Source organism: Anolis sagrei, chromosome 6 (genome assembly GCF_037176765.1).
Source record: "Anolis sagrei isolate rAnoSag1 chromosome 6, rAnoSag1.mat, whole genome shotgun sequence".
In the NCBI taxonomy this organism is placed as follows: Eukaryota; Metazoa; Chordata; class Lepidosauria; order Squamata; family Dactyloidae; genus Anolis; species Anolis sagrei.
In genome coordinates this window covers 45343434-45369124 of record NC_090026.1, presented here as the reverse complement: position 1 = coordinate 45369124, position 25691 = coordinate 45343434, and the positions used below count along the sequence as shown (strand labels likewise).

General features: G+C 39.6%; 1 protein-coding gene across 2 annotated transcripts; it reads left to right on the top strand.

Moving 5' to 3' along the window:
* The first annotated feature begins 472 nt into the window (after nucleotides 1-472).
* METTL16 (methyltransferase 16, RNA N6-adenosine) lies at nucleotides 473-25691 on the top strand. 2 transcript variants are annotated; one of them, XM_060781157.2, is made up of 9 exons: nucleotides 474-739; nucleotides 4071-4273; nucleotides 4978-5118; nucleotides 7198-7313; nucleotides 9969-10111; nucleotides 11256-11325; nucleotides 14528-14617; nucleotides 24349-24522; nucleotides 24611-25691. In XM_060781157.2, the coding sequence occupies exons 1-9, from the start codon at nucleotides 612-614 to the stop codon at nucleotides 25220-25222; spliced, it is 1677 nt and encodes a 558-aa protein (XP_060637140.2). In that variant the 5' UTR covers nucleotides 474-611; the 3' UTR covers nucleotides 25223-25691. The 2 variants fall into 2 exon arrangements, with proteins under 2 accessions (XP_067326179.1, XP_060637140.2); XM_067470078.1 differs by lacking the exons at nucleotides 9969-10111; nucleotides 11256-11325 and having other exon boundaries at nucleotides 473-739.

Below are 25691 nucleotides of genomic sequence, written 5' to 3'. Positions count from 1 at the left end.
GAAAGGAGGGAGAGAAGAGGAAATGGGGGAAAAGTATGAGTGGAGGGAAAGAAAGGGAAGAGAAGAGAACAAAAGGAGGAAAGAAAGAAAAAGAAGGGAAACGAAGGGAAGATAAAGGAAAGAAATGGAGAGGTGGGTCAGAAAGAAAAAGGAGAGAGGGAAGAAAAAAAGGAAAAGGTATGAGTGGAGGAAAAGAAAGGAAAAAAGAAGAGAAGGGAAAAAGAAAGAGGTAGAAAAAAGGAGGGATAGAAGAGAAGAATAGAAAGAGGAAGATGCCGAATTCCCAACTCTTCTTGCTCAAACCATAGACCTGCGAAAGGACAGAATGAACCCACAAGCTTCCGCTGGGACTAAAGAGGAAAAGATGCCAAGAGTTTCCCCTCTCCCCCTCCCTCTCTCTCTCTCTGGAGGTCCACCATAGAGACCTGCGCCGGAAGTTGGGCCTGCTGAGGCCCCGCCTCTTCCCTTCCTTCTCCTAACTCCCTCCGACTCTGTGGCTTTCCCTTCGTCTCGCGCCCGTCTGTTGGCGAGGAGGGGAAGGGACAGACAGTAGGAAGGCGCCTGTGGGGTGGGCCCGACCCAGGTCTGAGGGGGCGCCTCTCCTCGTGGGGATGGCCCTCAATAAGTCCATGCACGCGAGGAACAGGTACAAGGACAAGCCTCCTGACTTCGCCTCCCTGGCCTCCAAGTACCCGGAGTTTAAGCAGCACGTGCAAATAAACCTGTCGGGGAGAGTGAGGTAGGCCAGCATCCGAGTCCATTGCAAATCTGTCGTGTACACAACCTCAGCTGACAGCGAGTGAGGCCTTCCAAAATCAAGGCAGTTCAAGCTCTGAGGCCCCTTCCACACACAGCGAAATAAAATCTCATATTTTCTGCTTTGAACTGTAATATATGACTGTGTGGACTCAGGGCCCTTCCACACAGCCCTATATCCCAGAATATCAAGGCAGAAAATCCCACAGTATCTGCTTTGAACTGGTTATCTGAGGTTCAGATAATATGGGATGATCTGCCTTGAAAATATGGGATATAGGGATGTGTGGAAGGGCCATCAGATAACCCAGTTCAAATCAGATATTGTGGGATTTTCTGCCTTAATATTCTGGGTTATATATTTTTTTATTTATTTAAAAGTTTTCTATACTGATCTTCTCACCTCCAAGAGGGACTCAGATCCGGTTCACAACATGTGTTCATATACAAAAATACAAACCACACAATGTATTATCATTACACAATTAAAAACATATTACAATACAACATCGTCATCATCACACTTATATAGCCACGTCGTCAAAACATTCATGGTCATAATTCATAGTTATTCATTCTCTTTCAATGTGGGCCAAAGTTGACTCAGTTATCAAAGGCCGCATTCCATAGCCAAGTCTTTGTTAGCTTCCTGAACGTCAGGAGGGAGGGAGCAGCTCTAATCTCCTGTGGGAGGGAGTTCCAAAGCCAGGGAGCCACCATCGAGAAGGCCCTGTCTCTCGTCCCCACCAACCGCGATTGTGACAGTGGTGGGATCGAGAGCAGCCCCCCCCCCCCGGAAGATCTTAAAGACCTTGATGGTTCATAGGGGAGAATCCGTTCGGACAGGTAAACAGGGCCAGAGTCGTTTAGGGGTTTGTAGGTCAAAACCAGCACTTTGAATTGTGCTCGGAAGCTAATCGGCAGCCAGTGAAGCTGGCGTAACAGAGAGGTTGTATGCTCCCTGTACCCAGCACCCGTTAGAAATCTGGCTGCCGAGCATTGGGCTAGCTGCAGCTTCCGGGCAGTCTTCAGAGGCAGCCCCACGTAGAGAGTGTTGCAGTAATCTAAATGGGATGTAACCAAAGTGTGGACCACCGTGGCCAAGACAGATTTCCCAAGGTACGGGCGCAGCTGGCGCACAAGTTTTAATTGTGCGAAAGCTCCCCTGACCACCGCCGAAACCTGGGGCTCCAGGCTCAGCGATGAATCTAGGAGAACTCCCAGACTGCGAACCTGCGCCTTCAGGGGGAATGTAACCCTGTCCAGCACAGGCTGTAACCCTATACCCTGTTCGGCCTTTCGACTGACCAGGAGTACCTCTGTCTTGTCTGGATTTAGTTTCAATCTGTTGTCCCTCATCCAGTCCGTCATAGCGGCCAAGCACCGGTTCAGGACTTGGACAGCCTCCTTAGTAGCAGGTGGAAAGGAGTGACAGAGTTGGACATCATCTGCGTACAGATGACACCGCACCCCGAAACTCCGGATGATCTCTCCCAACGGCTTCATGTATATGTTATATAGCTGTGTGAGTCTCCTGACACCAAAAGGAGTTAAGGAAGATTTGAAGTTGCATCTACACTACAATTAATGCAGTTTGTTATGCCTTGGGGTGCCGTGGAATTGCCCGAGTTGTCCTTTGATGAGACAGTAGCACACTTTGGCAGAGAAGGCTTTTGCAAACTGCAGCTCTCAGGAATCCATAGCATTGAACTCAGTTCAAATGGTGTCAAATTGCATTAGTTCTACAGTGTAGAATGTGTCTCAGCAAGTCCAAAAGAGGCAGGCTCAGACCCAGAACCTCAATCAATGGCTGATACCAAATGAGAGACTCCCCCCTGGGCACACAGAAAACTGGGCGACTTGGAAGGCGCTGAACAGACTGCGCTCTGGCACCACGAGATGCAGAGCCAATCTTAAGAAATGGGGCTACAAAGTGGAATCCACAACATGCGAGTGTGGAGAAGAGCAAACCACAGACCACCTGCTGCAATGCAGCCTGAGCCCTGCCACATGCACAATGGAGGACCTTCTTGCAGCAACACCAGAGGCACTCCCAAGTGGTCAGCTACTGGTCAAAGGACATTTAATCAACTAACAAACTTGCAAACTCTGTTTTGTCTGTTTGTTAAAAAATTGTTTAAAATGTAATACAATTGTCTGGTTGATACTGACACGATAAATAAAATAATTGGACCATGACTTGAGACCAGCTTTCAAATCTCTGCTAGGCCAACCAGTTGATCATGGTATGTCAGACTTTTTCAGCCTTAGAGGAGGGCAAAGGCAAACCTCCTCTGAACAGATCTTGCCAGGAAAATCCTGTGATAGGTCCACCTTGAAGGCACAATGTAGCAAAAGCTATCTGAGAAGCAACTGGAAAAGGTACAGGAGCCTTGTTACAACAAGAAACGATGCTTAGATTCAGTTTATTATCGTTACTGATCACCTTCTTGTGATTTGTTGCACGCATGAGCATGAATCCCATTGTTGTGTCAAAGCAGTACTAGATACTACTAAATCAATTGATGAATTCTAAGTAAACACTTCATGTGAACCCAATTCATTGTGTTTACTCTAATAAAGGGAAATGATAGGTTTCAGGCCTTGGTCTTCTTCACTGCATCACTAGGAAAAAAATGGAAAATATTTTTAAAATGAGGAAAAGTATTTCTTCAAATTCATGACATACTATTAATTAATCTACAAAAAATCCAAACCAATTCATACTCCAGGAAATAATGCCCAACACCTCACTGGAGGCAAGGATATTAGAGGCAAAGATGAAGTATTTTGGCCACATAATGAGAAGACAGGAAAGCTTGGAGAAGCTAATGATGCTGGGAAAATGGAAGGAAAAAGGAAGATGGGCTGACTAAGGGCAAAATGGATGGATGGTATCCATGAAGTGACAGGCTTGACCTCGAAGAAGCTGTTGTCTCTTCTACCTTCTGGACCAAGGCAAGTGAGGATTTGGACTCTGGATTACAACTCAGTATGGTCGGTAAATTGTACTTCAAATATTTTTCCAAGCTTTGAATCAGACCATTTATCTATGTAGTTCATATGCCCACCCTGGCAATAGCAACTTTTCAGAGTCAGTCTTTCCCATCATCCTGGAAATATCAAGGGTTGAGCCTGGGAGTTTTTGCTGATACCATTCTCGTAAGGCCTTTTTCTGACACATTCTCCAGTGCTTATTTGCAAGCCTGGCTACAGTTCCAATTTGTGTATGTTTTTTGTCTTTAAATTATTCTGTGATGTTTTCTGTAACATAACACAAAACTTGGAGATATTTAATTTGTTATGTTTTTCAGTGTAAACTTCAAGGATCCAGAGGCAGTGAGAGCTCTGACATGTACACTGTTGAAAGAAGACTTTGGATTGCAAATTGACATACCATTAGAAAGGCTTATTCCAACAGTTCCTTTGAGATTAAACTATATCCATTGGGTTGAAGATCTGATCGCTCAGCAAGAGACTGCTGCTAAAGGCTCTGTGATATGGGGAATAGATATAGGTAAGATGTACGATCATGACTAGTTGAACACTTCTGTTGTCCCACTACACACATCGACATCTATGACACTGCTACATGAGTTTAACTTCACCTCCGTGGCATTTACTCATAATATAAAAGTTTTTAAAAATGCCAGTACAAAATCACAGGAGCAAGAATAATAGCTATAGTACCTATACCAAAACCACCGTGTCCTACATAGGTTGGTACAGTGGAACCAAACACCCAAACACCATATCAAATGGGAGACATTGCTCTAATGTCTCATCACCTTACATATAAATAGACTGCCTAGTGCAATGATAGCACAGCATTCTCAGTTTATTAAATTGCTATAACACTGACAGGAAGAAACTAGGTAATGGGATGTGTAAGAATCCTGCTCTTGGGATTCAAATCTAATTTATCCTCCATTTACTGTAGTTTTACTTCATGTCAGAAAAACAGTTGAATTATTCATATTCCAGTTTGTCCCTGTTTTATCAGTTCTGCGATTGCTAGATTTCTCTCTCCTGTCAGATATTTTGTACTGTGGAATATGCAAGGTTATTTCTGAATGGTCACTTTAAATAAACATTGGGATATTTGAACAGGCATTGCCTGCTGGCTAACAGATGGCATATTTGTCATGTATAATCTTTGAAAATATATTACAAATTAGCATGATTTGACTAGTGAACTTGCCCTCCTTTGGTGTGATGTAGGTACAGGAGCATCTTGCATTTACCCATTACTTGGTGCAACTTTGAATGGATGGTATTTCATTGCAACAGAAGTGGATGATGTCTGTTTCAGCTATGCCAAGAAAAATGTGGAACAAAATAATTTATCTGATCTTATAAAAGGTATCCTATTTTATCTTCTTGTCTCATTCCTTTTGCAGCAAAATAATCTGTCAGTTGTTTAACAGACAATGTATTGCATGATTTAGAAGCTATTTTCTTTGACAACAGAGCCAGAGTGGTATTCATTCTTTCTTGATTATGTTCAATATTATTTCATTGGTGGATTGGTTATCCCACCTTTCTTCTGTGATTATGCGTAGGAAGTCTATTTCTCAAACTTGTACCTGCAATCGAAATTACTCCCAGCTCTTAAAAAATAAAGGGATGGTAGAGGAAAACAAATGGTAGAGTAGGGAGGAAGAGAGACAAGTAACAAGAAGAGGGATGTATAGTGATGCTGGCATAACTATAAAGTATATGTAGCCATTTTTATAGAGATTAAAGTCTTCAGATTATTATTGTTATATGTATTTATACTCCGCTTTTTCTCTGCCAAAGGAATTAAGCACGACAAACATTAAAAACTATAAAATATGTGAATTAAAACCTAATACATATAAACATTAAAATAGAATAAATCTGGAAGTATTAAAAATACATAGTTAAAACCAGTAAGGCCATTAAACAAATCTATTAAATTAAATACAACATGACATCCCCCAGATTAGTCTTAAAAACTTTCATATTAAAAAGCCTATTACCAACAGGAAGGTCAACTAGGTCAGTTCAGAGGAAGTGTGCAACTTCCAATTCTCTAAAACCATTCTCATATTAGTAAAGGCTGGATCTGAGGAAAGGAGAAAGTACTGCTCATTAGTATTAGAGATTTCTGCAAGTGGCACTTATGCTCATAAAGCAACATGGAACAGCTGTATCTTCTCCTGGTTCATATTAGTTGTAGATCAGGAATGGAGATACATAGCTCCAGGCAAGAAAGCTGGTTTCATGGCGCATGTCGACCCACCAACACAAAACATTTTGGAAATTTCAGCCCAAACTGTATGAAGTCATAGTCCTCAAGTAGCTGATCTAGGTCTAGGGCATCTCTTTTTCCAAACTGGCTTCCAAATCACTTACTGACTTGGGGAAAAATATATATATTCTGTAATTAAAAGAGCTAAAAGGAAAAAATATAACAACATTGCCCCACACCCCCTTCAGATGGGCATTTGTGTTGGCTTCTTTTAAAAGTCAAATAATTTGAGGGCACTTTTAGATCCATTTAAAGACATCTGCGATCAGATTTCAACTAGTTACCCACCCATAGATTGTGTTTTCTCAGTTGTTCCTATGGTCGTCCATAATGCTGATTTACTTGGCTTTCCCATTTTCTTCCGGTCTTTCCTTGGTAGCTTCAGCTATTATAATTGAGTTCCAACTAGGTTTATAATGAAACCAGTTGTAAATTGTTTTAAAAGGACTAACAATGGTGTCTATTCATTAGTTGTGGTTATGTATTAATAGAACTACATGCATAAGCAAGGGAGAGAGCCTTCTCCTCTGTGGCCCCCCGACTCTGGAACTCATTGCCCGGAGTGATTAGGAAAACTCCTATGTTAGAAACCTTTAAAAAGAGTCTCAAGACCTGGCTCTGCTTTTGCGCTTTCAGAGAGTAGCCACATAATTTTATGCTATTGCTCCCTCAACGTTCGTGTCCCAGGAGTCCCCCCCCCCCCACGTATGAAGGTTTTGTTTATTTTCCTGTCTCTCTATGAGTTCTCCCTTACAATTAGTCCTGCCCCCTTATCTCACCTGGAGTTTTTAAATCATTTTATGTACATGTGGCCTGCTCTGTCATATGTTTGGTTTCTGTGCTCTGTGTATACTGTTTTATATGTTTTGATGTGTTCACTTTAATGTTATGTTGTTTATTTTACTGCAATTTGTATTCTTATATTGAAGTTGTTGTTCGGGCTTGGCCCCATGTAAGCCACTCCGAGTCCCCGTTGGGGAGATAGTGGCGGGGTATAAATAAAATAAAAATAATAATAAATAAAATAAGCATTTTATTTCTCTTTTTAAAAAATTCCTATTGTAATACGAGGAAAAAACCAGTTGTGTTTATCTTTATTTGCAGCGTTGTATGAATTTATGTCAGTTTGTATGAAGGGGGATTACCTATCTTTGTTCTTCTTGCAGTGGTGAAAGTACCGCAGAAGACACTCCTATTGGATGCGTTAGAAGAAGAGTCTGAAGTTATCTATGACTTCTGTATGTGCAACCCTCCCTTTTTTGCCAACCAGCTGGAAGCAAAGGTATGTTGATTTCTGATTATTTAACTGCGCTTTTTCTTTATGGAGTGATGGATGTTTATTGTTGAAAATTTGAATTATGTATTATGTGAAGCTAGATGCATGATTGCATAGGCGCATGCTTAGTGAATACTAAAAAACTGAAGCTAAGTATATGCATACTTTTAATCTCTACAGTTTCTTAAGCTACACTGCAATATAAACTTCTGTCCTCTACCACTACATTCTGTTAACTAGTTGCTGCTTTGATATCAGAAGGAGTACAGAGCTTTACAGAGTGTCGTTAACAAAAAGCTGGTTCCTATCTACAGCTTCACAACCCCCATCGGCTTCAGCCAACACATCCAGAACACATCAAGGGGAACTGTGATTTAAATCATAGAATTTAAACAGAATCTCAGAGGGGCCAGGTAGAAGGGAATAGACAGAAGTGAAACCAAGAACAGAGAGAGAGAAGTATTGAGTGATGCAGGGAGTAAAGGTGCAGGGATGTGAGCGAATAAAGCTATGCATGTTAAGATGTTCATAGAAGAGACCGTTCTTTGAGAAAGTATTTGAAGGAAGAAAGATAATATTACTGGAGTTCAGCCTATGGCTGAAATATAGGATTCATTCAAGCAGTTGATTGGGTTAGGCTGTAGGAATAAAAAATGTGGGAGGGGATATTGCAGGAAATACAGAAAAAGAGGATCAGGCATGGCTATAAGAGTTTTAAAGGTTAAGATAAGGAGTTTGAAATGGGTGTAGAATTAATTAGAAGCAGATTTGGAAGTATAAGTCAGGAAATTTGATTGGCAACATGTGAATAGTTAGGGCAACAGGGTTTTGAAAAGAGGCCTGAACTCTAGATCAGTAGTTCTCAACCTGTGGGCCACGGACCACTAGTGGGCTGTGAGGAGTAAAATCTGGTCCGCGAGCCTCCTTCCTCTTTATTTATTTTATTTCCACTCCTTTCGCACCACCTGCCAGTCCTTCCCTGTTGCTGACCATGGCATAATTTCTGTGTCAGAAAGTAGAGCTGATGTGGTCTATCCAATGCAATATTCTGAATCAGCACCCCAACTTAATCTGAAGTTGATCAAAAACCAATTTGTAACCTTTTTGGTACTAATGTTGGAGAGTGGTCCCTGGTCAAAAAAAGATCGGGAACCACTGCTCTAGATAAAGGAGTGGCTAAAGAAAAACAGGTGTCCTAGTAACGTTAGAGATGACCAGAATGTGCACCTGAGTTTTCAACCAAGAAAATTCAGTAGAACAACATGTGTTGGAGCTCAGCCTGTGTTCCAGGATCAGGATACTTTCGATGTGGGGAGTGATGTCAGTGAGATGGCAATGATTTGGTCAGTGATATTGATGCAGAGAATGACCAGGAGATCCCTGTTCAAAGTGTAGTTTTCCATGAGAATGTCCTTGAGGGGTATGGGGATTATAGTGTGCTTTCTGAATTGTTACCAGAGAGTTCCCATGATAGGGAACATGAAAATAGCTCGGCACCTGGCCCAGCTGCAGAAATCAATGAGCAAAAAGATAATGAGCAAATAGACACGAGGAGATTAGTCAAAACAGAGCCGAACACTGGCTTTGGCGGTCTGCCAGGCTCCGAGTAAAAAAAGATAAGAAATTCTCTGTTAAAACGAAACCATTTTCTGAATGCTATAGACTTGGCTAACAAGGAGATAAAACTCCCAAGTACAGGATATGTAGTCAGATGAAGCATTGTTTGGAATCAAGTCAAGTTCTCGTTCTTGTTCATGGAAGTTTTGCTTGAGGAATTCATGTTTTAAGTGCCTTTGTTTCATTGTTTTGATTCTTGGATTTCATGCTTCTATATTCATGCCTTGGGTTCATGTTTCTTGATTTTTTGCATTATCTTTGGGAAGTTTTGACTTTGTTTTTATAGACTTTGCCGGACTATTATCCTGGATTACTTTGTTCCTGCTTATCTTCCTACCTAATTGGATTTACCTATTTCTTTAACGTGTTTTTTATCTTACTGCTTTTTAATTATCTTCAATAAAAGGATTGTTTTTCATCCAATGGTGTGGTGTTTAAAGTCAGAGGGCTTTTCCTGTCCTGGAGTGCAACAGTATTATGAGTAGGAGAAATAGCAATGTTTTGCCATTTTGAAGAGAAACATATGACATAATAGTGGCAGAATAAAGATAGGGGGGAATGAAGATGGAGGTGAGATGTAGTGGAATAATTATCTGTCAAGAAAGACTTTATGCCAAAGTTCCACACATACCTGCTATTGCCCTAGTGTTGGGGGGACCATTGTCCTGCTTTCATCCTGTCTTTCTTTTCCTTTCTTTCCTTCATGCCCTTTCCTCTTTCCTTTCCCTTCCTCCTTCTCTTCTTTCCTCCATTCCAGCTGTGAAAGGGCCTACCTCACAATTTCTCCACAATAACATGGCCCTTTGTTGTGGCTCTTTCCTTCCTTCCTCTCTTACACATGTCACCTTACTTCCCAGTGACATCACAGAGGGCCACTTTACCTAGCAACAGTCAATCCAGGGACATCACAGAGAGCAAATCATTTACCATGCAACAGCCTTTGTGGTGCAGACAGACAGACAAACTTTGACTTTTTATGTATAGATAGATACATAGGTGCTTAAATTCCAGCGTTGTAATGTAGATGCTTTGTTTCTTTCCTAGGGAGTAAATTCCCGCAATCCTAGAAGACCTCCTCCAAGTTCAGTTAACACAGGAGGAATCACAGAGATCATGGCTGAAGGGGGAGAGCTAGAATTTGTTAAGAGGATTATCCATGATAGCCTGCAGCTTAAAAAAAGATTAAGGTAAAAAAAATTGATAAAAGTAAACATAATTGTTTGCAAATGCAACTTTTTAAAAAAGAAATCTAAAATATTAAAATAATGAAATACCTCGTAGTGTAATCGCATCTGTATTTCCCTTTCAGCTTAAAACAAATAAACTAATCTTTTCCAGTCTTTAGGCAAAAGTATTTAAAAATAACACACACACAAAACTTGTCACATTACAGTCTTAGATTTCATAAGTAACCCCATAGTAAGAAGATTAAAAGCAGCAGGCAATCTGTTAGCTCAACATTTTTTTTTTTTTGCTGACAAAATACATTTGGCCACTCTCAATATCATAAATTGGTTTATGATAGAGATGTTCCCTTTTGTAATGATTTTTATAAATAAATGCGCAAAGGTCTAACGCCTTGTGCATTGTTGTAGTTGCTGTTTCTTTTAAGTTGTTTCCAACCTATAGCCGAGCTTTTTCTTTCCATGTTAGGAGCGACTTGAGAAACTGCAAGTTGCTTAAAGTGTGAGAGAATTGGCCATCTGCAAGAACGTTGCCCGGGGGATGCCCGGATGTTTTGTTATCCTGTAGGAGGATTCTCTCATGTCCCCACATTGGAAGCTGGAGCTGACAGACGGGAGCTCACCCCACTCCCTGGATTCAAACCACCAGCAGTCCTGCCAGCACAAGTCAGCAGTCCTGCCAGCACAAGGGTTTAACCCATTGCACCACCGGGGGCTCCATAGCTGAGCTTTTCACAGGGTTTTCTTGGCAATATTTGTTCAGAAGACATTTGCCATAAATATCTTTGATTGGTTGTAAAAGTAAGATATTAGTGGGGATAATGATCTTTGAGCTACATGCATTCCCTTGCCTGTTCTTGCAGTTCCTGTTATTTAATTTGCCACCATACACTGGCAGGAAACGGCTTATCAGAAGCAATAGGAAGCTAGAACTAACTTCTTGTTAGTTCCAAAACTTTTCCAGAGTCATAATAGAATGTTAAGCAGTCATACCTTCATATACAAATAATTTGTTTCTGGGAAATGTCAGTTATCCATTCCAAAAGGCTCCCAGACAGAAAGACTCCTCTCTTCAGCCTCATCTGCTTTTTTTAGATAGGCCACTTCTTTATTTTCTAAACTGTTTGATTCTGAAATATTATTACAGGTGGTACAGTTGTATGCTAGGAAAGAAGTGCAGCTTGGCCCCATTGAAAAAGGAGCTCCGAATCCATGGAGTAAGTATTTCTCCAAGTGTGTTGCAATTGTTTTACTTAAAGTTTGCACTCACATAATTTGTGTAAAACACACTTCCACAGAATAGTTTGTTGGGCAGTTGGGCTTACCAACAAAATACGCTCCTCATAAATGCACAGCAGAGTAACTTATCAGCAGCAGTGTAACCCAGCACTAGGAGCCAAAAGTGATTTAAAAAACCAAAAACACAGAGACCAATGTTATCTCTTCCATAAGAGGCTTTTCTTTATAGCAAAATAATATGGTTGCACTGTTTACAAGAATAAAATTTCCATAACACAAATAAAGTTCTTTACTATTCCTTCTTTGTTTCCACGTTGGACTTCTTTCTTATGCAGATAAACAGCTTCACTCTCACAAAGCTTCTTCTCACACAGAAGTTACACAGAAGCTTCACATAGGAGCCTTTTACTCACAGCAGCCTTTATACACTGAAGCTTCACACACAATGGCCTTCAACTTGAGCATTCTCTTACAAAAGCTTCTCATACCAGGCCTACCCATACTGAGGCCTTCTCAGACGGATGTCTCTCTCACACTGAAGCAAACTAAACTGAGGCCTACTTATACTGAGGCCCTTCTCCCACAGAGACCACTCACAGACTGAGAGCTACTAAACTAGAGGAACACCTGCTTATATTGAACTACAGCTTTTGCTGAGTCATTGCATCCATTTAACCCTTTCAGTGCTTGACTCACATTTTTGTAATTAAAAATACCTAGTTAGTTTTTAGTATTTCTGACACCGTTTCTACTGGAAGTTTGGAAAATCTGGCAAAGATACAATTACTAGATTAATTCAGGGAGTCTGAAAGACACTCCCATGGACTTCTCCAGCTCTTAATTTCTGAGAAACAAACTACACTTGGCCCTTTTGCAGGGGTTGGGAACCCAAGATCCTGACAGGGGTCAAAAAATAAAATAAAATATAAATTAAAATCACAAACACTATTTTTTTTAACCTGAGAAAATACTTATCTAGGTATTCCAGTGCAATTCTGTGGTCATACTGGGATACCTAGAATCATGCTGGAGAACCTAAAAACACTTAACAATATTTTTTCAGTCACATATGTGGCAGCAATGGAACAATGGTAAATACAGTAATCTGCAAATAATCAAATTTGAAAGTGCTTAACCCGCAAATGTGGAGAGATGACAGCAAACTATTTTTTTCCTGTATGCATTCCCATTAGTAACCAGTGTGAATTTCACTGCGAAGCTTCTTTCCCTCATTTGGATGCATTTAACATGAGTCTTGGAGTAAATAGCTTTTCTTACTCCCCTGCTGGTCTTGGCAGTATACTATCCCAGGCAGAGAGGGGAAGCAATTATGCAGTTTTGTGTCAAAGAGATGCTGAGTAAGAAGTGGAGAAAGTAAAATTTCCAGTTTCCAGATTTTTTTTTATTTGCAAAATGACAGATACTGCAGTCCTCCTCTTTCTAGAGGTTTTATAGCCTGGTCTGTCCATTCACCAAAAAAACACAAAACAAGATAGTATCAATTTTAATACTTCCTGACCTACAAATAGACCCACAAGGATTCAGCTCTGTGGAATTGGTTATGCCAGACCTCACCAGTCCTCTTGTACTACCTTTCTAGTGGGGTTTTTTTTTCTGTAGAAGACCCATGAAAAACATACCGAATATACTCAAGTATAAGCCGAGCCAAATATAAACCGAGGCACCTAATTTTACCCCAAAAACTGGGAAAACATATTGACTCGAGTATAAGTCGAGGGTGGGAAATGCAGCAACTGCTGGTAAATTTCAAAATAAAACAGATACAAATAAAATTACATTAATTGAGGCATCGGTAGGTTTAATATTTTTGAATATTTACATAACACTGTAATTTAAGATAAGACTATCCAACTCTGATTCTAAGCTTCTTCAAGGTAAATGTGCTTATGTATCCTTCCAATAATAATAGAGTAACATAATAAATGTAATAATAATAATAAGAATAAGAATATAATACATGTAATAATAACAACAATAATAAAGTAAAATGTAATGTAATAATAGAGTAAAATGATAAATGTAATAATAATCAATAGAGTAAAATAATACATGTGATAAAAATAATAACAGAGTAAAGTAATAAATAACCTTGACCCGAGTATAAGCTGAGAGGAATATTTTCAGCCTATAAAAAGGGCTGAAAAACTAGGCTTATACTCGAGTATATACCTGACAGGAGTCGACACAGATTAGATCATACTCATGAACATCCAAACAGAGACAAATAACTTTATAACCCAAAGTTGTGCAGACAAGCTATCTTCTTTGGCCCTCCATTTGCTTTCTTATCACTTTTTGTTTCTCACAAAACCGAGCTATTTTCAATAACTATCTTATTCTGTCTCCATTTAAGATTCTTGCTTCGTCTAGTTTTTCCTGTCTTTCTTTAGATTGTCACCTCGTTCCCCCTGACTTTGCCTTCAGGCTATGCTCTGTCTTTCAGATCATTTTTCCATCTTCTACCTAGTTCTACTCTAAGCATCTACCTGGCCTCATTGTGTTCATTGTGAATGGTGGGTGGAGAAAGGGGGAAAGTATTGGGAAGAAATATTTTTTATTATGGGTAGGTAGCCTTCTTACCTACAAGAGCTGCACATACAAGAGAATTGGGGACAAATTCTAATTTCTACTTGGTGAGTGTGACTGAAACCAACATTGCGAAGGGCCTGCTGGACTTTAGATCCTTTTTGCTCTAATACAAAGCCTACACATTCTCTGTTACATCTCTGTGGACATACACACAGTCTTTAGAGGTAAAACAGTATACAGGAATGACCTTCCCTGTGATTCATAGCACTTGACACAGCCTACTAAATAACTGTTCATTGGGCTATGACACACAATTTACTTTGGGAGGACCACATCTAAAAAGGATAATTCCTTGTTTCTGTCCTTACTATAAGCATCATGCACCTTATAGCCCAATAAAATAGCTGAACTGTGAGCACTGTGTGTGTGTAGCAGCTTCCAGGATTCATATGTGGGCTGCACTTTCCCACAGATGATCTGCCATGCAATGCTTTAATGTGAAAGATAAAACACAATGTCACTATGGGAGATCGGGGATCTCATTTCAAATGCTTTCAAAACAATAGTGAAATTGTGGGAAAACATATTTTTGGAATAAAAATAAAATGTGTTTGCTGTTTTCATGTGCAGGTTCCTAAAGTCACACACACTGAATTCTGTCAGGGTCGCACCATGAGGTGGGCACTGGCATGGAGCTTTTATGAAGATGTCACAGTTCTGGTAAGTGCCTATGAATCTTTTCTCCCCACCCCTTTGTGATCTTGTTTTAGACTACATTGCACATTATATCAAATGTGGGACATCAGTTGTGCAAATGCGAATCAGGGTGAAGGATGTTGGATGAGTGAGCTTATTAACAAAAAACCCTCCTCATAAATGCACAACAGAGTAACTTATCAGCAGGAGTGTGACCCAGCACCAGTAGCCCAAAGTGATAAAACAAAACAAAACACAAAGACCGATGTTATCTCTTCCATAGGAGGCTTTTCTTTAGAGCAAAATAATATGGTTAGACAAGGACATGGTTTCCATAACACGAACAAAGTTCTTTATACAGGGTAAGGCAGCATAACTTCTTTTTTTCAAAGCCTAATAAAACCCATTGTATGAATCAGAAATGGGTTTTTTCCTAATGTAGGCACATACCTAAAGTTTTGTTTTACGTAGTTTTGAAGATCAAATTAGGTAGGTGATGTCCCCCATTCTCCATACACTGGCGTGTATTCTGGCGTTTGTCATGACTCTGGCCAGCATAGCAGGTGTTATGTTGGCAATTTCTTCCTGGATGTTGGTCTTCAAATCTTGTAGGGTCCTTGGACGGTTCACATAAACACAGGATTACAAAAAACCCTATAGAAAAAAATCACAAGGGGCCAAATCTGGAGAGTGGGCCGGCCACTCCAAATCCGCTCAAAAAATAGGCCTCAACGGCAAAAGCATGCTCCTCGCTGTTCCAACACATGATGGCGACTGAACTGTGTCAGGACAAAACTTTATACTCCCACCTCTCGAACGAGACCACTAGCGCTCTGCTACGTCTTCAACTGACTGAATGGCGCGCATTTAAAAAAAGGAAGTTATGCTGCCTCACCCTGTACTTCCTTCTTTGATTCCATGCTGGGCTTCTTTCTCATGCAGCTTCGCTCTCACAGAGCCGCCTCTCACACCGAAGTTACACAGGAACTTCACGCAATAGCTTTTTTCACACAGCAGCCTTCACACTGAAGCTTCACCCAAGATGGCCTTCAACCTGGGGCTTCCTTTCACCAAAGCTTCTTACACCAGGCCTTCTCATACTGAGGCCTAATAACACTGAGGCCTTTCTCCCACTGAGGCCTACCTCTCACATTGAGGCCCTTCTCCCACAGAGATCTCTCACAGACTGAGACTACTAAGCTACAGGCACACACGCTTATATTAAATTACAGCTTTTGCTGAGTCATTACATCCATTTAACCCTTTAAGTGCTTGACTCACATTTTTATAATGAAATATACCTAGTTAATATTTAATATTTCTGACAAAGGAGACTTTTTGTCTGAAACAAATATTTGGTTTGAAGGAGTCATCATGTCTCACTAGTGACCGTATATTTGCACAAGTAATCATCCCATAAGATATTGTGTGAGGTAGATATACATTTTAGAACATTTAAAAGACATTTAGGTAATGTCACAGAGGTAGAAGGAATGCTTCTTATCCCTGACTTCTCCTTTTGCCTTCTCCCCAGAGAAGTGGAGAATATCAGCTGTGCAGAATTGCAAATGGTTTGCTCAGCTGCTTAGGCACAGGCCAGTACTGAATGCTTCAATAGCAAATGTATCCTAATTCCTTTGCTAATTGGTACATTCTGCCTGACTAGTTCCTGCCAGTCAAGAAGATTTATCTGGCAGTCAGAGCCTTAGGTAGCAGTTCTGCATAACTTCAGCATATGTGAGTCTTGGAGTGTGCATTTCCTGTAGTATACTTTCTGCTGAGAGGAAAATAATGACAAGAGGTTCATTAACATAGTATTTATATATAGAGAGAGATCCTGCCCTTGTCACATTCCAGACATGCAAAAGGTTAAAAAAATAACTTTAAAATATTATATAAAAAATGAAAAAAGCAATTAAACAAACAATGGAATTAGAAGCAGTTAAAAACAAAGACAGTAAAAGGAAAAAAGCAAATACGTATACTTTTTGAGGGGCTGAAAAAGCCTCCCTCGGCTTATAATGGGGTCAAGCTGGGAAGCGAAACCTGGAGGCCATTGCTTGCAGTATATGACTATATTTCTCTCTCCTCCCTTAACAGTGTGTTTTCTTTTCCGGAGAGAGAGAGAGAGAAATAAGCCTTTGCATGTCAAGAATATCCATTAAACTTATAAAAGCATTTCCCCTGAAATATTTGTTAATCTCTCTACAGATATATAGGCATTTCCCCTTGGAAGCCTTTGCAATCCCTATGTACCTACATATCTGCATCTTTCTGTCTATATACATTAATTTTATATATGATTTTTCTCCTCATATGTTTGCAAGTCTTTGCAAATCCCACATACATATAGATATTTAGAGATTTTCATGTACCTATATATCTGTATATATATGTATACATTTTTATATATGAATTTTCCCTTCACATGTTTGCAAGTCTCTGCAAATCCTATATAGATATCAATAAATATATAGATATATCCTATATATCCTATATTTATCAATATAGATATCGATAAATTTATAGAGGTATCTGTATGTATGTATAGATGTAATTATCTATATTTAGAGAGATGTCTAGATAGTTGTGTTGTTATTGTTTATTCATTCAGTCACTTCCGACTCTTCGTGACTTCATGGACCAGCCCACGCCAGATAGATAGATAGATAGATAGATAGATAGATAGATAGATAGATATGAATATAGATATATTGGGCTTGTAAATATTACAGGGGGGAATGCACATACAAATATATATTGACATGTCTAGATAGATATGAATATAGATATATAGGGCTTGCAAATATTGCAGGGGAAATGCATACACACACACACACATAGAAGGAGAGAGATGTCTAGATAGATAGCAACATAGATATACAGGGCTTGCAAATATTACAGGAGAGAAAAGCACATACAGAGAGAGGATTTGCAAATGGTTCAGGGAGAAATGCATATGTGAAATTAGTATATATAATTATTGATCTATATCTAGCTCTGCATTATTTATGTAGGCATTGAATGTTTACCTGTTACTGTGTTGGAAGCTGGCCTAAGTCCTCATGGAGAGATAGGGCAGGATACAAATAAAGTTTATTATTGTTATTATTATTATTATTAAGTTATGGTTGATACTATATTGTTTTTGTTGGCCCCGCTTTTCTTCTTACAGAGCTAGTATACAGTTTTTCTTTGAAATACGGTAAATATTGTAAAACGCACATTTACATTGAAGAAGGTTAGAATAATGGTTTAATCAGAGTTGGAGAGTCTTATCTTAAAATACAGTTTTATGTAAATATTCAAAAACATTTAATCTACTGATGCCTCAATTAATGTAATTTTATTGGTATCTATTTTTATTTTGAAATTTACCAGTAGCTGCTGCATTTCTCACCCTCGACTTATACTCGGAGTCAATATGTTTTCCCAGTTTTTTTGTGGTAAAATTAGGTGCCTTGGCTTATATTTGGGTCGGCTTATACTCAAGTATATACGGTAACTATACAGCACATGCTTAAAGGTACTTTCTCCCCCTGAGCCATCAGCTGAAACAAAAATGTCTTCCTCAGTTCTTGTGGGTTTTTTCGGGCTATATGGCCATGTTCTAGAGGCATTTCTCCTGACGTTTCGCCTGCATCTATGGCAAGCTTCCTCAGAGGTCTGCTGGAGCTGGGAAAAAAGGGGTTTATATATCTGTGGACTGACCAGGGTGAGACAAAAGGCTTTTGTAAGTTGGGCTAGGTGTGAATCTTTTCAACTGACCACCTTGATTAGCATACAATGGGCTGACTGTGCCTGGAGCAAACTCTTAATGAAAGGTGCTTAGAAGTCCCTGCCTGTTTTTCTCTCTGCTGTTTTAATTTTAGAATTTTTTAATACTGGTAGCCAGATTTTGTTCATTTTCATGGTTTCTTCCTTTCTGTTGAAATTGTCCACATGTTTGTGGATTTCAATGGCTTCTCTGTGTAGTCTGACATGGTGGTTGTGAGAGTGGTCCAGCATTTTTGTGTTCTCAAATAAAATGCTGTGTCCAGGTTGGTTCATCAGGTGCTCTGCTATGGCTGACTTCTCTGGTTGGAGTAGTCTGCAGTGCCTTTCATGTTCCTGGATTCTTGTTTGGGCGCTGCGTTTGGTGGTCCCTATGTAGACTTGTCCACAGCTGCATGGTATACGGTAGACTCCTGCAGAGGTGAGAGGATCCCTCTTGTCCTTTGCTGAACGGAGCATTTGTTGGATTTTCTTGGTGGGTTTGTAGATTGTTTGTATGTTGTGTTTCCTCATCAGCTTTCCTATGCGATCAGTGGTTCCCTTGATGTATGGCAGGAACACTTTTCCTCTGGGTGGATCTTCATCTTTACTCTTGTGGCTTGTTCTTGGTCTTTCAGCTCTTCTGATGTCTGAGGTGGAATATCCATTGGCCTGTAGAGCCCAGTTGAGGTGGTTCAGTTCATCTTGGAGGAGGTGGGGTTCACAGATTCTTTTTGCACGGTCTGCCAAGGCTTTAATGGTGCTTCACCTGCTTATGAATGAATAGCAGGGATGGCGCTCGTGTAATCTCTCTACAGGGCAATCTGAGTCTGAAAGCAGCCACTCCTTTGTTGCCACTAAATCTACCTGTGAAATGGTGGGACATAAAGAAGGACTTTCCCAGAAAATGTCAGGAAATGCCATTTGGTAGAAGACCTGTAGTAGACATGAACTGTATAAGAATTTAATGGTCATTACCTGTCCTTTGAATTCTGCCCAGAATCAGATGGGGAGCCTGTGAATCTTTTACAACAACAAAAATCATGTGTTCCTTGTAGCAATGTTCAGAAATCTTTTGGTTTGTTCTTTGGAAAACAAAGGTGAGAAAGGAGTCTGAGGTCGCTTTACATTTCATAGAATCATAAAATCCTAGAGTTGGAAGAGATCTCATGGGCCATCCAGTCCAACCCCCTGCCGAGAAGCAGGAAAATCGCATTCGAAGCACCCCCGACAGATGGCCATCCAGCCTCTGTTTAAAAGCTTCCAAAGAAGGAGCCTCCACCACTCTCTGGGACAGAGAGTTCCACTGCTGAACAGCTCTTACAGTCAAATTCCATAGCACCATGGGAGGTTTTCTGCTTTGACAAGGCTGTGCTGGATTTCTTTCTGCTGTTAAGCTGCGAACAGCAGAGCTTTCTACCTGTAGGAGACATGTTTCGAGAGCAGTGGTTCTCAACTTGGGGTCCCCAGATGTTTTTGGCCTACAACTCCCAGAAATCCCAGTAAGTTTACCAGCTGGTAGGATTTCTAGAAGTTGAAGGCCAAAAACATATGGGGACCCCCAGGTTGAGAACCACTGTTCTAGAGGGTGGAACCCCATTATTATCCTTTCTAAAGTGAAGGGGGAAAAACTTTCCTTTTTCACACCAAAGAGAGGTTATGAGAAAGTTGAAATAATTGAAATATCAGGTAAAGCTTCACTTAGTACTCTTAGGTTCAGTTCTACTTGATTGCATTTGCAGATATAGCCATGGTAGACTGCTTCAGTATGAAAATATATTAAGGATCTTGGTAGTACCTTTGAAACTAACTGAGAAGAGGCAAACTTAAAAGGTTGGAATGTCATGTTGATTCTTCACATTCATTCATTTAGCAGTCATGGCTAAAAATAATTGATCAACATTTGTCATATCATTTTTCATTGAAAGTGAGTATAGTAGCTAGTAATACACAGAAGCTATGCATTCTCTTTAAGAAATACTGTTACTAAACAACTCTTAGTCTCTGTTTGCTGTTACAAGGCATAATAATGTGAAAGGGATTAAAATAGTGTGCACACAGTTTTGTAAATCTCACCTGTGCTGCTCGTTTTTTTTGTTCAAAACTTAAAATAGCTTCTTTGTTAGATTACAACTTTCAGAATCACTGACAGAAGAGAGAAGAATCTGAAAAAGTCCAAAAAGGAACTTTTCAATTCTTTAGTCTTCATGGACTGTTAGGAATTGTGGGAGTTGAAGTCCAAAACACTTGGAGGGCCGAAGTTTGCTCATGCCTGCTTTACCTTCAAAATGCTGAATGTTGTGGGAGAGTCCTCTAAACTCTGTTATTTCCATTGCTTTAATTTATGCTTTTTCATCTCCAAGAACTTGATTTCAGGCTACGACTACCATAACCAAAATTACAAATGTTGCTATTGTTAGGGAAAGTTATCCTAAAATATAGCAGAGCATCCAAAAACAAATAAGATACTTAAAGTTGAGCATAAAGCTTCTTAGCCAGCAGTCATTCGTTTCTTCATTCTGTCAGATTCAAGCTTGTGAGGCTTTTTAAAACTCTTATGTGCAGTTTCTTGACTCCATGCCTCAGCTTTTACAGTGAATGTGCAGACGACTCCTTGTCGGCATCACAAAAAAGGATGCTGAGCTTTAATTCCTGTAGAAAAATTCTGTGATAATAGATAAAAGAATCTAGCCGCTCTGGCTGAACTCTCTCCAGGGGTCTGCAGCAGGCAGAATTTTATCAAGGAGCCGGAGTGTTTTCTGCTTTCCAAGGCAATATTCTGTATTATACGGCAAATCAAAGAAATAATCAAAGCTAATGGCATATACATAATTTCTTACTGTTCATATAACTAAAACACAACAAAATATAATTATCCACAAGCAATAATACTTTTATTGGGCACCAAACCTTATAATACATTATACAGGTGTTCAAAGCTTCACAGTCTTTTTCATCAGATGAAGATATTAAAAATCATATTATTGAACCGTCTCATTTGAATCTTTTGCCTTCAATATAAACATTAACTTTTTTACTAGGAGTGTGACTTATTCTCCCAATTCTAATTGTGGAATTTCTTTCTATTACTTAGTATAAACTTGGATTGCTGTGAGTTTTCCAGGCTGTATTCCAGGGGATATTGATCATGCAGTTCTTCTGATGTCTGTAGTGGCTACCAGTATTTAAAAACTCTAAAATCAGGACAGTAAATAAAGAACAATACTAAAAAAAAAAAAGGGGGGGGGGACTCCAAGCAAGAATCAATCAGGGCCAGCAAACACTTCCCAACAAAGAATCACCCAAGCAGCAAGCAGCCAAGCTTTGAAGCTGCAAGGCCATTAAATGCTAATCAAGGTGGCCAATTGCAACATCAAGCAGACAAGAGTTCTTTCTCCCACCTTGGACATTTCACAGATATATAAACCCCATTTGTCTAGTTTCCAACAGACCTCACAACCTCTTAGGATGTCTGCCATAGGTGTGGGTGAAACGTCAGGAGAGAATGCTTCTGGAACATGGCCATGCAGCCCGGAAAATTCACAGCAACCCAGTGATTCCGGTAATGAAAGCCTTCGACAACACATATTCTAAGGGCTGTTTCTCTATAATATACAATGTAATATATGGCTTGAATCCAAAGGAGCTTCACAGAATGAAATTTCCAAACGCTGCCTTCCTGTATACTGCTGAGTAATATGGGGTGGAGATAGAAAACTTTACATTCTATGAATTTCCTTAAGCTAATTCATTACTGCTTCCATGACTCAATTGATGGTCATTCCTCACCCTCAATGTCAGCTCCACCATTTTGTTTGTGTGTGATGTTTAATCCCTTCCTCAGAGGATGCTTTACATTTGTACAAGTGGTTGAAGGGAGATTTATGACTTTCGTAAGTATTTAACTTGTAGTCTGAACTTCCTTAAGTCAAGTTCGGATTAAGTTGTTGATGCCAACTACTTCCAAATTATCTGATCGTTGGGTTTTTCGGGCTAAATGGCCATGTTCTAGAAGCATTCTCTCCTGACGTTTCGCCTGCATCTATGGCAGGCATCCTCGCAGGTTGTGAGGTCTATTTGTTTCCTAAATGAAGTCAGATTTGGCCACGTTGGTCCATGCCTTCGTTACCTCTAGATTGGACTATTGCAATGCACTCTACGTGGGGCTGCCCTTGAAGACGGCCTGGAAATTCCAACTGGTCCAACGAGCGGCAGCCAGATTACTACCTGGTGTGAGCTACAGGGAGTGGTCAACCCGCCTGTTTATGGAGCGCCACTGGCTGCCATTTATTTTCCGGGCCCAATTCAAGGTGCAGGTTTTGACCTACAAAGCCTAAACGGTTTGGGACCGCCTACCTCTGCCACCGCATTTCCGTCTACAAACCCACATGACCTTTTCGATCTTCTGGAGAGGCCCTTCTCTCGCTCCTGCCTTCATCGCAAGCGCGACTTGGGACGAGAGAGAGGGCCTTCTCTGTGGTGGCCCCTCGGCTCTGGAATTTGCTCTCCAGAGATATTAGGCAAACCCACACCATGGAAATCTTTAGGAGGAGCTGAAAACTTGGCTGTTCCAATGTGCCTTCAGTGACAGAATGTCTGACAATCCCTGACCAAACTCTGCATAAAATGTCCTCAGAAGCACTTCATTCTCTGGTTTGTGCAATGAACTCTTACCTTATCCCCCAGATCCCCTTGCTGATATTTTACACTGCCCTATCTCCCAATGTTTTAAAATTTTAATATTTGAACTGGCCCTGCCCATTGTGTTCATTTTTAGTGGTTTAGTGTTTTGATTTTATATTGTTGTGCTGTATATTTCCATTTTGTATTTTTGTATTTTATATTAATTTATTTTCTGATTTTCTGTTGTGTTTTTGTGTTATATTGTGTTTCTGTAGTGATGGGCGTGGCCTCATGTAAGCCGCCCCGAGTCCCCTTTGGTGGTGGGGTATAAATGAAGATTATTATTATTATTATTATTATTATTATTATATAATATATTATTATATATATATTATAATATAATATATAAAATAATATAATAATATATTTTATTTTCTTCATGTTTACATAAAAGGGGTGGGAGCAATAGGTTTGTAGGGTGAAAAAAAAGGAAAGTGGGGAGGTGGGAGGTGGGGGTAATGTGAGAGGGGAGGGGAAAATTACTGGGATGAGGATGGGGTCGGAAGGTTACTTCCAGGATCACCCAGGCTGTCTCAATTAATTGTATATTTATGTACGTTTGTAAGTATATATATACACACACACACATATTTATCTATCTATGCATATATACACGCAAACACACGTTGTTTTTTTGCCCTCGCTTGATTCGGTTGTCGTCTTGATGTTTACATATTCTTTGGATTTCAATTACAGATCCATAATATATATCTCTTTGTTTTCTTCTTTAATAAAATCCAGAACTATTTTCCAGTCAGTTTTTTGGGGTTTTGTGTAATTATGTGAAATTCATTGTGTCAGTATGTCCATATTTTTATGTCCATTATTTTTGCTATCCACTGCTCCATTGTGGGGATTTCTTTGGTTTTCCATACTTTTGCTAAAATCATCCTTGCGGCTGATTAGATAGAAAAATATCTTACCCTTGTTCTTTTCTATTTTGAATCTGATAGTCCCAAAAATAATTTTATGTTTAGAATTTTTTCTATCTTTTTGTGTATTTGTAACCAATACTTTTTCACTTTCCTGCAATCCCACCACATGTGAACAAATTTGCCTTTTTCTTTTTCACATTTCCAGCATATGTCTTTTGTTTTACCTTTACTGATTTTTGCAAGTATTTCTGGTGTTAAGTACCATCTGTAAAAGAAAATCAAATACACTTACGCAACAGAGCTTAAGGAGAGCTGGTACAAGATCTATTATTATTATTATTATTAATAATATTATTATTAAATGCTGACTGTACAATTTCTAATCTATTGAATTCTAATTATTCTGCTCAGTTAAAAGTGCCTCTCTGTGTTTTCTGTCTCCAGTCACCTCCTTCGAAGAAAAGAAAACTAGGGAAACCTCGGAAACCATTTACATTCCTTGTCTTGGCATCTATAGCCAAAGAGTTAGCTGTGAAAGCTCCATCTGTGGGAATAGATGCCGTGGAAGAAATGGCAGTCGTCGCTGCATGGATTAGAAAGCTTCTTACTGACCTGAAGGTATAACTTTATCTCTCCAAATGTGATTCTTCTTTAGCGATGACCGAATGGAATCACATTAAGGTTCTCTGTGTATTTCTTTCGCTAGGTTCATCATAAAAATCTCCCCTTTGAAAAAGATGAAATCAGCTTGTTTCTCACAGCTCGAGAAAACTCATGGATTCATTTAAGAAGGAAGAAGAGGGATAGAGTCAGGCAGCTGCGTGAACTTCCTCGGGCGTCTGAGGACTTCCTGCAAGCCACTGAAGAAAAATCCCAGGAAAATACCACTAATGCCACAGAGTGTACAGAAAACAAGGCTGAAACCACAGAAAAAAGTTCTGCAGCCCTTGACTGTGATCTTGAGTCACCAGAAGGTGACGAACTAAATAGTGCACAAGACATTAAAGAGGAAGAAAACTCTGAACGCCTTAAAGAAAATAATAAAGTAGAGGAACCAGTCCGGTTAGAAAGCTTAGGAGAATACAGTGATGCAAAAGAGGATTCAGGAATCTTGGACCCTGCTCTCTCAACACTTGAACTTGGAGAGACTCCCAGTAGCTCCAATGAATGGTTTCTTTTCAAGTGTGTTTTAATTGTGAAGAAGGAAGGCTCAGACATCTTAGTGGAAATGCACTGGATTGAAGGCCAGAACAGAGACTTGATGAACCAATTGTGTACTTACCTAAAGAACCAAATCTTTCGGTTGGTCACAATTTAATTACTTATGAAAGACATAAATCTTATTTTTGTAATCTTACAAATTGTTTAATGCGCTTCACTGCAGCATTGTGGTGAAAGGTAACTGTTTTTAGAAGCCCTTCTGTAGTGTCAAGTTCTGGGATATATAATGATGTTTAAAGAAAAATCTTAGGCTGGAATCAAACTAAGCTAGTCATACTTAGTTTTCTTTAGACTCAATAAGATTGACATTGTGTCTGAATTTTCACATTGATTTCAGTGGAACCCAAGTGCAACTAATTTAAACTGAACACCGCTGCTTTTGTGTATCTGAATGTGAGTATTCTAGCACTTGAATATGCACTAAAATACAGCACTCTATCTACCTTAGGCAATGGCATTGTGCATTCTTTGTCAGTTTTTCTACCTGCTCATTATTTCGTCCCAGTGGTTTTATATCTGTGTCTTACCTATCTTGACAGTTTCCTAATAAATACTGCTGAATCTCA